We start from the raw sequence: 13,560 nt of genomic DNA on the forward strand, positions 1-13,560 counted from the left end.
ATCACAAACTGTCATATTCTGTTTTACTCAGGGCCGGACTGGCCATAGCGGGCACCGGGCAATACCCTGGTGCGCCGCACGGGTTGGGGCCGGTTTTTGCTACAGGGCCGTTTTTGCAGCATAGCTGCAAAATCGGCCCTGTACCAAAATCGGCTGATAACCGGCCCCGGCAAAGAGCTCGGCGGCGCCTCCAACCCCCCCCCCCGAGTGGGGAGGGGGGCAGGCCGAGCACTTTGCCAGGGCCGGTTGTGGTTCCCAGTCCGGCCCTGGTTTTACTGTACTGAATAAGCTTATGCTTTTAATTGCAGCTATTTTACACCTCTCATTCAAAAAATAAGCTTCTGTATGATGGTGTTCACAACCTATAAAATATACTGCTAGTACTTTGAATAACTAAATCAGTGCTATGTTAATAATTGTATTGCTTCATCTGGCTTTTCTAATGACAGGAGTATTACCAGAATTAAGTGACAAACCACAGAGTCATAGAAATCCTCACGGGTGGACGTCATTCTACTAGTCTTTGATGCAAGTAAAACCTGAAGGGAGCAGTTAGATTTAGGTACAAAGGGCATGATGAGAGAGCTCCAAATAAGCTATGCAAAGAGAAAGGTGGGCTTTTGGAGAAACTGTTACCAGAAACATGCTGACTTTTAGCTGTACGTTTAAAAGTTGGAATCAAGTCTTGGCTATAAAAAATGTTTCTTTATTTTGGCAGATTAAAACAGGCATGAGGCATGTCAGGTTTTTGGATGGCAACTGTGTGTGCCTACACGGCCATATAGCACAAAATGTGGAATTTTATCATTAGAAGATTTAGCATTTAGCAAGTAAATAAACTGAATCAGCAGTTCAGAAGAGCAGATTTCTAGGACAGCAAAGAGAAGGTACAAAGCCATGAATAATATCTGGAGTCAGACCTGAAACAAGAGCTCAGCTTAGCTACTCATTCGGGGTAAAGTGGGGGCATAAATGGACCATTTTTGAATCCGCAGTCAGTGATTAATCTCTAATTTCAAAGAGAGTGAAGATAATTCCTCAGTCTCACTGATCTTTTCATGCATGCCTAAATGTGTGGATTAATACTAAAACTTGCAACTGTTCAAATGGCATGCAATGAAAGGAGCCATGGGCGTCGTCATCCACCACAGTTAGAGGCTCTAGTTTCCTGTCTGTGTGTTCACGGGTTTAAATCCTGGCAGGTCCCATGCCTCTCATCGTCCGGAGGTCGATAAAATGAGTACCATTGAGCTGGGTAACTATAACAATCTGTTGTTCAGCTCCAAGATACCCTTGGGTGAAGGTGCGCTTTACAAGTTCTTATGTATACTTTATGTTATGATTTGCAGTATAATTTCCATTCTTCTCCCTTCAATAAGCTAATCCTGAGATAAATTAACAGGTAACTAGGTGCATAACAGCAGTGTGCCATGGGTTGGTACTAGGAGGGCATGATTAAAGTAGTAACTGACATGTTAGTGTGTGGTGTGCACTACATAAATGAAAACGTATGTCTAATGCTTGCACACTGCACAGTGAAGATTCAGACCGACTTCGGGCCTTATCATGATTATGTTGCATTTTGTGGGAGGAAATTGCACATCTGCTAGTAACACAAGACAATTGCACAGATTTCAGAGTTAGCTCTGCACGTTGGAGCTTACAGGAACACCAGTCATTCACGTGCAAGGTGGAGCTCATTGCCCCACAGAGTCCAGTCCCAGACTCCCATGCGAACATTTGGTTCCTCTCCTGCTCTGCAAAGCTCACAGTAACACAATTCATGAAGGTGTAGAGGTGAAAAGTGCAGTGCACGGTTGCACTAATAGAAATGAAAGTCATAACGGCCAGAGCTGCCTACTTTGGCGCTGGGGCACCAGCTTGGAGTCTCGGCAGGGACGCTCAATAGATAGCGCTGTGACACAATTAAATAGGAAAAACCAATAGTGAATGTGCAATTAGCTCCCGCCATTTGCGTGCAATTATAATCCCGCTTGTATCCACAATGGATTTGTGGCCATAGAGTCAATATTGCTATGCCTGCGGCTGTGCATCCCCATAAAAGTTACAATCCTATCCTTTGCCAGGTTCAAGATGGTGCTTCCTTCTCTTCCCAGGACTAGTGCGCCACACAATCATCCTCTATGCCTGACATCTCACGTAACCAGTGTATTATATTCATGGATTTTTGGAATAATGGTACAAGTAAGCATCAGCTTGCTATTCCCGAGTCTTGCTGACAACTGTACCAAGCATTATGGGACTAGTAGTTAACTTATGGTCTACAAGACCGTACGTGCTGATGCCAGGGGCGGGGTTAGATTTAGAAGTTGAAGTAATCGGTATTCCCAAACCCACGAGTCAGCAGACTTTAGCTACTTTTTGGGTCTCGCTGGAAATGCATCCGTAAGGATGCATCCAGCTGGAGACCAGTAGCGATCACTTTGGGGGGAATGACGGACCAGAGGGTGCACGAGCTTTTCATCCTGGATTCGGGTGCGCGAACGCGCACGTCGCCTCCGTCCACGCGTGCGCACACAGCCAGCCACCACACGCGCGCTGCTTACTTTCACTTTACATCCCCCCACCAGTCATCGGATCTTTTTACACACGCATGCATGCATGCATACATACATACACACACACACAGACACACGCGCACACACAGGCACAAACACACACACAGACTCACGCGCACACACAGGCACACACACAGACACACTCGCGCGCGCATGTCCCCCCCCACTCCCACCCCACTCACCGAGTTCTTTTCCTGTGTCCCTCTCTCCTTCGGCAGGCAGCGGCAGGCAGCGGGTCATCCTTAGCAGCAGGCGGGGCTCTCCACGAGCACGGGAGCCCCGCTAGCTGACGCGCAAATCTTCCGGCTGACGGGCACAGGAGCGCTTCGGCACAGGAGCGCGGGGTAGGCTCCCGTCGGCTTCCTGTCTTTTTGCGGCCCCGCCCCCGTCCCAACACAGGTTGCCTGGCTTCCTGTACAAGCCAGGCTGCGGCGGTGAGTTTTTATTATACTTGTCTTCCTTTGTGTGTCAAGCTACCCATTGCACCTTTGAGTTTTGCCAAGCACCCTGCATTCACTCTGCTCCTTATGCTCGGTTTTTATTTTGTTCTTCTAGTTGTCCTAATTTCCTTCCGCAGTTTTATAGTATTGGATATTTTGTTGTTCAAGAGTGGTGTGTATTTTCTGTATCTGTTTATTATTCAGTTACGAAGAGGAGGTGGCGCCATTTCGGAAACTTGTCAGTGGACAACCTCTAACATTTCTTATCTGGGTGGACATGTGGCCTCCAGAGCTGCACTCTGATCTCAATGCTGCTCCATTTTGCTGCTGCATAAGTCATAGGTGGGCTGCATCATTATATGTCAATATGCAACATATTTTATATGTCCCTTTTTATAAAAACAAAACGTAACTACTGCAAAAAAAAAATAGCCAATGCCATTTACAATACTAAAAGCTCAAACGTTTCCTAATGCGAGACCTATTGCATTGCAAATGCTTGTTTTAAATTTGATTTACAGCTTCCCTGCTGCCCTCCCTTTATTGACCGACTGCTTCCGTAACCGTTAGGCGGGACTGGGCCTGGTATTGCTCAGTAACTGGCTGTGGCTTGCCTTGAATGGATGAGACTCGCTGTGTGGTGCGCGTGCGGGTAACCTGGGGCGTGGCAATCTTTTTTTTTTTTTAAAAACCTTTATTGAAACTTGCAAAGTATTACATGCGCAGGCCCACAACCACAGGGGCCGGCCGCAAGCGTATCAAATGAATCAGGATGTAGAAACAAGAACACGACCGAAAAAAGCAATATCATAGATACGTCATGTGTGAGTGCGCACTGCAAAGCATAAGGATATATGAGGTTTTCGTTTTTTTTAAAGTTATGTAGAGTAGGAACGGCTGCAGGAGCAATGGCGTCACACCACATAATAAAATAAGAAGAGGTAAGGGGGGGACGTACCCCGCAGAGCGAACAGAATTAGTTGATGAACCACACAGTTGTCAAAACAATACAGTCGCCGAGGCGGACCTAGAGCAAAAACAATACGACAGCAAACAATAAAGCAGAGCACCATTCTGAAAACTCGCCCCCCAGTAACCTAAAGGCATAGTTGAGTGTAGAAGCCTTATAAAAAGGGAAAAAGGGAAAGAAAGACAGCCAACCCTACTAAAGAGGTAAAGAACCCTCCCAGAGACAGACGGAAAAAGAAGAAAGGGACCATAGAACAAAACAAACTAAAATAACAAACCCCCCCCACACCCGCCACCCTACACCACTGTAATGGCTACGGCCTACCCCACTAACAGCGTGCCTGTCGCCCAGGAACTGCCCCAAAGGAGAGGGAAAGAAAAGAGAAAGCGGAGGAGGAGAAAGCGGACACACTCCCGGACTCCCATGCCCACCGCCAACAGCAACCACCCGGAGACACAATAAAACCAATATTCAGCAATTATACAAACCAGTCACGGTAGGATAAATAACAGCCACCCAATTCCCATCACAATATAGGCACAACCCCGGCATTAAGAAAAGCTATTATATCAGAACCCGGCGATAAAGTTCAGCCCTGGCCAGTACGGTCCGTCCTAAGAGTCCTTGCCACTCGAGCCACCATTTTGATGGAAAAGGCAGAGCGTCCATAAAAGTTCTTTGCAGCATAAGAGGATCGAAAACAGGATAAAAGTACATGGCTCGAACTAGGAAAGATGTCCAAGAACAGCGAGCATCCGAAACCATCAGCAAGTAACTCGTGGCCACATGGAAGTTTGTCCATAGAAGTGATGGGTGGCAGCAGGGTCAGGCAAAAGACACTAGTGAGAAGCACGGGCTGGCTAGCCGGCAATAGGGGACCGTCGAGAATCATAAAGTCCGGGCGATGCACAGGGACCCCGACCTCTGAGATGCCATGCATCGCTGGTACCATCTCCAGCTGGAGACCAAACGAGGTGTCGTCTTCAGGTGCCAGGATACCGTCCACTTTCACCATCAGTGTCCAGAACACAGCGACTGTGTGCGAATGGAGCGCCCCAATGGCGGCCACAACGGCCCGTAGTGATGGCGTGCCCTCCGTCCGCTCCATCTCCTCTCGGTAGGTGACAGAGCCGGGTTCGGACCCCGGAGGCCGGCTGCTCCGGAGTCACAGGCCACGTAAATCTGATCACAAATAATGGGCGCTCCTCGTCTTATAGAACACACCTTCGCCGTCAGGGAGGACCCAGCCCGTCGACCCCCACGGGGCAGAAAGGGCTCCGGGCGCCGGGCCTCCACCACAGCAGCCGGCGTGGCACGCTGGCGTGTCCCGGGTGTGGATCGTTCAAAGGATCGTCAGAAAAATCAACAATTCAGGCACTCTTCGGGAGACCGGGCTCAGTCCAGGTCTCACAGCCGATGTTGTTCAACTCCGACTCGGGTAGTCTAGAAATCGAGGCCCCGGCTTCAACACGATGTTAGGCCGAGAATAGAAACACGGCGTATCTTCGTCAGCCGATAAGGTAGAAATCTCGGGATTGCACCTCTGGAAGCAGTAGACCTTCATAGACAAGAAAATCAGGTGTGCAGACAGGATGAAAGACAGGATAATCGAGCTGTTGGCGGAGGTCGACGGAGCCGGGAGCTTATGCGGCCATCTTGATTCGTAGCGTAGCTCCTCCGGGCGTGGCAATCTTGAAAAAATGTGCACACTCTGCCGCACAGCCCCTACCCCAGCTGCAGAAACAAAATCCACCCCATATCATATTCTTGGCATCATGGCTACTGTCTACTACTTAACTTAGTATTTAAGTTAATTTACCTGTGCTGTAATCGTGGAGGGCAGGCGGCCGGCCGGGACACTCACTGCCTTATTGACTGACTCAGTGGTTCCGTAACCGTTAGGTGAGAGTCGGGACTGGGTCCCGTATGATGCTTCTCACCTGGCGCCTTCCCGGACCCTTCCCGGACGTTTTTAAATTTCTCCACGGCACGCCAGAAGAACACTGCTCTAGGCTAGCACACCATCCCAGGTGAGGCAGTAGTACTGTAGCAGGCACTCTGCCAGTGATGTCACTCAGTACCCTCTTCCTGGCACTACTTCACAGTAACCCCTCCCCACACACACACACACGCGCCCCCAGCAGTGCGCGACAATCCGGAGTCCATTCTGTTTGTTTCACTTTCACATTCAACTCAAGGAGCAGCACACTGTCTTTAGTTTTCCCGAGGCCGAGTCTCATGATGACTCATGATGAAGATGATGATAGCAGGGCTGCTTTCCAAGTCGGACCCTTCCTGGCAATTTGTGTAGTCAGTCAGTGTTACTGTAACGTTACTTCAAGTTAAATGACAAAAGCAACCGTAACAGTAACACTCTGTGCAGGGCAGCGCTTTCAAAATCAACGAAGTGCTGAATTGCGTGTAGACCTGGCCCTGATAATTAAGTGCCGGTGCTAAGCACCGGAAAGCCCTGGCACAAATTAAGCACTGGGTCAGGCCCATGAAGGATGACCTCAGGGATCTGGCAGGCAAGGAGTGGCTGACTCTTGCCCTGAGGTAGCCGGCACCTCTACCATGAAGGGCTTTGGAAAACATTACTAGGGCCTTAAACTTGATCCTTTTACTCATCAGGAGCAAGTGTAATGCCTTAAGAGGAAAGGCCAATTGGGACGTGGACTTAAGCCTAAGGATCAGTCTTGCAGCAGCATTCTGAACCACTTGTAGGCGCTGGAGGAAATCGACTGGAAGGCTCAGGTACAGAATGTTTGTGTAGTCCGGTCTGGAAGTAACCAGAGCCTGGATCGTGGTTTTTCTGGTGTCGAGTGATAGAAGGGAAAGGAAGTTTCTTAGTATACGCAGTATGCCAATGCAGATGCCCACTAAGGATTGAACTTGGGGTCTCAGAGAGCGTGCTGTCAATGTGGATGCCGAGGCTCTTAACCGTACATTGGGCTGAGAGGGGTGGAGACATCTCCTCCGGCCACCATTGTCTCCAGTCGACCACAGATGGAGAGCCAAAAAAGACAATTTCCAATTTCTCTGAATTACATTTGAGTTGGTTCCCATTGAGCCAGTTAAACACCTAGTGAGGCATGATCTAATCCTTTCACAATCAAAATCCGCTCCCTTTTCGCAGGTGAAAATCAACTGCCTATCATCAGTGTATGAAATTATTTTGGCTCCCACAGGCTTCCGACCAGAGATGCAAGGGGCAACATGTAAAGGTTGGAGAGAGTAGGGCTTAGAACAGAACTCTGAGGGACCCCCACTTTCAGAGTGGGCTTGGGGGAAGCAAAAGGGGGGGCGCCCACATTTCCTGGCTTCTATCCTCAAGAAAGGAGGCTAGCAAAGAGAGCGCGGGTTCGCCAATGCCAATATCACCCAACCTCTTCAGGAGCCTGTCATGTGAGACCGTGTGAAAGGCCGCTGACAGGTCAGCTAAAATAAGGATATCTCTGCCACCTTAGTCAAGCTTTTCCTTGATGTGCTCGTGACCTCCAACAGAGCAGTTTACGTACTATAATTAGCCCTGAAGCCAGACTGAGTGATGTGCAGGAGGTTAGTCCAAAATAGCTCTGTTCACGTGCTGCTCCACTACCTTAGAGAGAGAGGGGAGAAAAGGGATGGGCCTGTAGTTACCAGGCACCTTCGGATCAGCAGAGGGTTTTTTGAGGAGTGGAAGAATTTTAGCATGCTTCCAGATGGAAGCCATGAGGTCCGTTGAAAGAGAGGAGTTCATCGCCTTATTTACCACAGGGTTAACGGCCAATGCCAGAGGCAAGCAATTTTGCTTGACACGCATCTGCGGGCGAGCCAAACTTAAGGCCCTTAAGAATCTCAAAAGATGTCTCAGGCGGCAGAAAAGGTATCTGTATTAACGCAGTGGGTTGCCGGGTGAAGCCCTCCCTGGCAGGTTCAGGACCAGAAGCTGGGTCCTCCGCAGTCCCTTCTGAAAACTTTTTTCGGATCCTGACAATCTTATAGTGTAGGAACGATGCTAGCTGGCTAGTCCAATCAGCAGAGTGAGGAGACTCCTTAGTAGCAGCCTTAGGGTTCATGAACGACTTCACGATGTTTTGATTCTCCTTTCCCTTATTGTTAGCGGTCCCAAACTTATTCTGCAGATAGCTCTTCTTGGCGGCTTTAACCTGACAATACTGGGATTTCGGAGCAGCCTTATTAGCCAGTTTGTCCTCAGGTTTATAGGCTTGCTGCCACTTCCTCTCCATGCGTTTACAATCGCTTTTAATAATTCTCAATGACTCCTTAAACCAGGGAGAAGACGGGCTGGCCTTCTTGGCGGTGTGAGTTGTCAGAGGGGCCAAAGCATTGACATTAAGCATTAGCCAAGATTCAAGAGCAAATGCGTCTACTTCGGGGTTTCCACGTAGAGGCGGAAGCCAATGCTGCAAGAGACTCATCCAGGACTGGAAGAGCTATCTTGTACTTGTAATCCGCCCTTTTTATTGAAGTCTGGGCGTTGGTCCCTGTGCAGGCATTATGCTAGATTCTTTCCTGGACAGAGTGGCATTTAAAATTGCGGGGAGGAGAACTGCTGTCTTTTGCCATCCCTGTAATTATGTGGGTATTACCCCAGACTCCGCCACAGCTAGACGCACAGTTTGAGACTTCGGGATAAAAATGACAGTTTATGTTCTCCTCCTCTCAATTAGAACAATTAAGGGCAAATTTCAGGAAGAGATACCATCTGTGGGGCCCAATGAGGTACTAAATCCGTTATTCACCCTTCTTCGCGGTGTCCTCACTTGGCTACCAGAGATCATACAGGAGTGAAATATGCATAGCAATAAACACTGTAGTGGTGAACTAAAGGACCGAGGCCTGTATCCTTAGTGATGGCACAAAAAGCATGGTGTAAAAGGTTGGAATCAAACTAATCAGCTGGAAGCCCACGCAGACTATTTGTACTTTTACAGCAAATACTGTCAAAAGCTGCATAAGAGGATTTTATATGGATGCTCGTGTTACGGTCCGGTGGGAGGGAACCCTCATCAACCAAAGGTCAGGGTGGCAAATCAACAAAACTGGGGGACTACATACCATTTCACTAACAATGCCTGGAGGGAAGACAAACAGGTGTAACAGAGTATGAAAAACAGCTTCCAGTTCAAGTTCAAGCCTAAACCAAAGCCCCGGTAGGCGATTTAAGAGACATTTGACAGAAGCTTCAACCAGATCATTCAAATTCAAGCACATTTAATACGGCTGTGCTAATACTTTAAGCCATTCCATCAAATCCAACCATTCACTCCCAAAGGGGAATACAACCTAGATGTAGGCAAAATAAAAAAAAACTCTTTACTTCTAATCTCTGATAAAGTAATATAGAATATGGTAAATAGGTGTTTAAAGAAGTGCATGTTTTCCATTCAGATATTTCCTGGATGAGGTCTCCACATGCCAGTAAGTATAGGTACAATAAACAATACTTTAGATCCATTAGCAGAAGTGCAATATAAGGCTCCTTCAACCATTCCAGACACAAGCTGGTACTGGCTGCCAGGGCTTCAGCACACTCTAGCTATCAGCAGACTGGCAGTGCCACACTTTGAAGCAATGCAAGTAACAATTCAGCATTAAGCGGGCAGCAGCACGAGAAGCAATGGGGAAGTGTGAGTATCACTTTGTACTCTGTAGTAATGTAATAGAAGGCTGTGGTATGGCGCACTTACCATTTCTACACTCCGTCAAGTTGAAAAGCGATTCTCCCTCCTGTAGACTGCTCTCGTTCTTGCACTTTACACAGGTGCTGTGACCATCTTCCGACCAGTGGCGAAAACAACCTACATATGAGTACAGGACAGAAAACTGGTGACTAGTCTACCACACCAACTCCAAAAAACCACAAACATGAAGACCAAAGCAGTCCCACAAAAGGCATATTGAAACATTACCCAATAAACAACAGTACATTTACACATTGGTCTAAAAGTATTAAGTGAATTATGAAAAAATAAAATTCTGAGAAGTTTGATTTAACAAGCATTTAGAAACGTCCATACTTTGGATAACACCTAAGACAGACAAGATGAAAAGGACCCAAAGTCAACTCAGAGGCCAACAGAAGATCCAGCAATATGTCCAGAGGCCGTAAATGTGGTTAGAGTGCCCAGACATCTGAGAGAAGACTTGGAATGTTAGGCTGAATGTAGAGTTGAAACCTAATAAGCATACTATCATCAACAAGACCAGCAAACTCACAACATATCTGAATACAATCAGAACAACCTGATAGATGGATACTGACAGACAGAAAAGAGCCTAAGCTCAGGTATTATCGAAGTCCCCTACCAATAATAACTAGATGAACTTGAGACGTCTGCAATTATATACCAGATTACAGGGGTAGAGTTGTCCCAGTTATGCCGGTCAATAAGCGCTTAGTAACTTGTGCATGACTGAGCCCATCTCTTTACAGACTCCAATGTTAATTGAAGATCAGTATTGACAGATGGCTGAGAGCACACTGAACTACACCATACCCGCTAGACTAAAGTCCTATATATGCATGTATCATAGAAGAGGAACAGGGCAGGTGAGGGTTAGCAATTATCTATTTTATTGTATTGAAGTGCAAAACGAATATAAATAGTTGATTATTGTGAGTATGCAATAAATATACATGGCAGTAATTCAATGATGTTAAGCACCACTATGACTAATAGTTACTTTATACAGGAACAAGAACGGCAAGCTATGGATTTATGCTTAAGAAGTTGTGATCAGGTGGGTAGTTTAATCAGTACCATCAGGCACTTACCTGGGGTTTAACTGTTTTGGGGCAAAATGAAAGATCACTCATCCTAAGGGCCGCGGAGAGACTCTGGAGAGGAAACCCATCCTCAACCAACCTCTCCCAGCTCAGACAAGAATGCAGTAACAACAAAAAAGCACATAATCAAGGAAAAAGTCTCTATCTTCCGGAGTGCACTAGATAAAGCCAAAAACCTCTCCAAAGAACTTTTCGTCATCATCCAGAAACAGACCTCGAAACCCATCAAAGCTAACCCCTCCGCCTCCAAATTTCAGTGCAACAACCTGGCCTAATTCTTCAATGACAAAATCACCAATATCGAGCTCTACCTAGACCTACACCTTCAATCAAACGACAGCAAATCCTCAATAACGAGACCTAACCCGGCCCTAGTTCACAGCATTCTCCCTGAAGCCAAGACCCCCCCTCCCACCCCCCCATGTCAAGCACCAAAATAAGCACCCACCCAAGACCACCATCCTCCCACAAGCATCGGAAGGACTTCAAACCTCTCTCTGAAGAAGACATTTCCAAGGTGATTGCCAACTCCAAACCCTCCAAACACTATGCAGACCCTCTCCCCGCCTCCCTGGTGAAGAACCTCAAACCCATCCTAAACCCACTGTGGACAAAGATCATCAACAGCTCCCTAAACAACGGTCTGATGCCCGACTGCCTCAAACAAGGCCAAGTCACCCCCCTTCTAAAAAAGACCCGATGCAGACCCAAATGACCTAAAAAACTTTAGGCCCATCACCAACCTTCCTTTCCTAGCCAAAATCCTGGAAAAATGTGTTCTCGCCCAACTGACTCACACCAATCCGGGTTCAGAAAGGGATGCAGCACAGAGACCGCTATACTGAGTATAACTGATGACATTCACAACGTCCTTGACTAACAAATGCTGCCTACTTGTCCTCCTAGACCTATCTGCTGCTTTTGACACGGTTGACCACACTCTACTCCTAGGGGCCCTACAAAGGCGTATCAGAGCAGATGACAACGTCCTAAAATGGTTCCCCTCATTTCTTCATAACCGCTCCCAAATCATAAAGTTCAAAAACTCGATGTCCGACTCCTCCCCCTCAACTCGAGGTGTCACTCAAGGCTCAGTCCTCTCCCCCACCCTTTTCAACATTTACATGGAACCGCTCACTGCCATTCTAAAACAATCAAACATCACCTACCACCTCTATGCTGTGCCTCGAGGTATCCTCCCTCAATGACAACCTTCGACTCAACTCCACAATCTCCAAAGTAGAAAATTGGCTAACACTCAACCATCTCAAACTCAACCAAGAAAAAACAGAAATCCTTGTCTTTTCGAATCATGAACAATCCCCTCAAATCCAAGAATGGATAAACAACCTTGACTCCTTAAACTGCAAACTTACTCCAGCGAAAACAGCTAAATCACTAGGGATCTCTCTAGATTCAAATCTCAACATGAGCTCCCACAAACTCCACGCCTCAAAAATCTGAAACTCTCTCCCTACCCTCATCAGAACCAATCCCTCCTTCACGAACTTCAAGAGACAACTAAAAGACTTTCTCCTAAAGCGTCATCTCTATGCATCTTGTTAATGACCTCTATCTATAGTACCTCCAGCACCTGATACTACTCGCTGTATTAAAAATGTTTATGTTTCTTGACATGTATGCAGTAAAGCGCTCTGATACCCCTTTGGGGTCCTGTAAGCGCTAAATAAAACTCTAAAAATAAAAAAAATCATCTTGAGAACCCCTATTCAGTTTACCACTAAAGTGATTGTAGTAATGAAATGCAAGGTCCAGCACTCGCTCCCTATTACAGAATACCCACATTTGTGCAGGTGGACCACTCTAAGGGAGTTGAATCTTCTGTTCCCCAATGTGGTAGCAATGAGAGATGGGTTAAGCGCGCCCTCCTATTTGAATAAACCAGAATATGTTCTGGTCATCATTTTCAGTTCTTTTCATTTTACAGTATTTCCATTAGTCCATCAATATTGACGTGTGCCACAGAGTAATGTGTACAGACAGTCGATCTGGGGTTTCCCCTTTGTTGCCCATTAGCCTGGGGCTTTCTCAAGGCTGCAAAATAAGAAAAAATAAATTGTGATTAGTGATTGAAGGTGTGTGGTTAGGTAAGGCAATCAGCATGTGTGAGGTTGGGACGTGGAGTGAGGACTTCTGGATACTTATGAGTATCCAGAAGTTGCTGTATCCCAGGAATATATCCATTTTGTGTGAAAGACATAGTCGGAGTGCTACCAAAGTCCATGCAGTTAGCTACCTTAGTTGAAGGCTAGTCCTGATAAATGGTGCTGGCAGGCAGCTCTAGGTAAGAATATGTGAAAAAATGGGGGTGGGTGTAGGGGGTGGGAGGGGTGGAAGAAAGGAAGTGGAAAACTTACAGTGATAGTCCCTTTAGCCTTTGACATAAAATTAAGGTAAGTGGATAACATGGTGAAAGCAGGGAGCCCTCCTATTAATGCTACATGACATGCTCTGCCGATAAGAGTGGGACAGAGAGTTCATAATAAGAGCAGATACAAAACACTAAGTAAAGGAACAAGACGTAATACCTCATTAGAGTACAAGGATACTCGTTTGGTTTCCATATGGCTTTTGTTGTTATCCAAACACAGTCTAAAGAGCAAAGTCTTGAAGGGTTCCATCTCAGCAGGAATAAGTAAATACATGCAGAAAGTAAACATTGTATCCCATGAAGACGAGTACTCGTATAATTATTTTACATTGGTGCCACATTGTCTAACATGTGAAAGGAATTTTCTGTAGTTTCACATCATGGAC

General features: G+C 46.6%; 1 protein-coding gene across 2 annotated transcripts in view; it reads right to left on the bottom strand.

Moving 5' to 3' along the window:
- Positions 1 to 13,560, bottom strand: part of C5_1H1orf159 (chromosome 5_1 C1orf159 homolog) — a 292,203-nt gene that overhangs the window by 110,028 nt on the left and 168,615 nt on the right. For both annotated transcript variants that reach the window (XM_078642367.1, XM_078642366.1), the window contains exon 5: positions 9,683 to 9,793. In XM_078642367.1, coding sequence (XP_078498493.1) covers positions 9,683 to 9,793 — 111 coding nt within the window. The remainder of the gene's footprint in view (positions 1 to 9,682; positions 9,794 to 13,560) is intronic.

The sequence above is a fragment of the Lissotriton helveticus genome, chromosome 5_1, assembly GCF_964261635.1.
Source record: "Lissotriton helveticus chromosome 5_1, aLisHel1.1, whole genome shotgun sequence".
In the NCBI taxonomy this organism is placed as follows: Eukaryota; Metazoa; Chordata; class Amphibia; order Caudata; family Salamandridae; genus Lissotriton; species Lissotriton helveticus.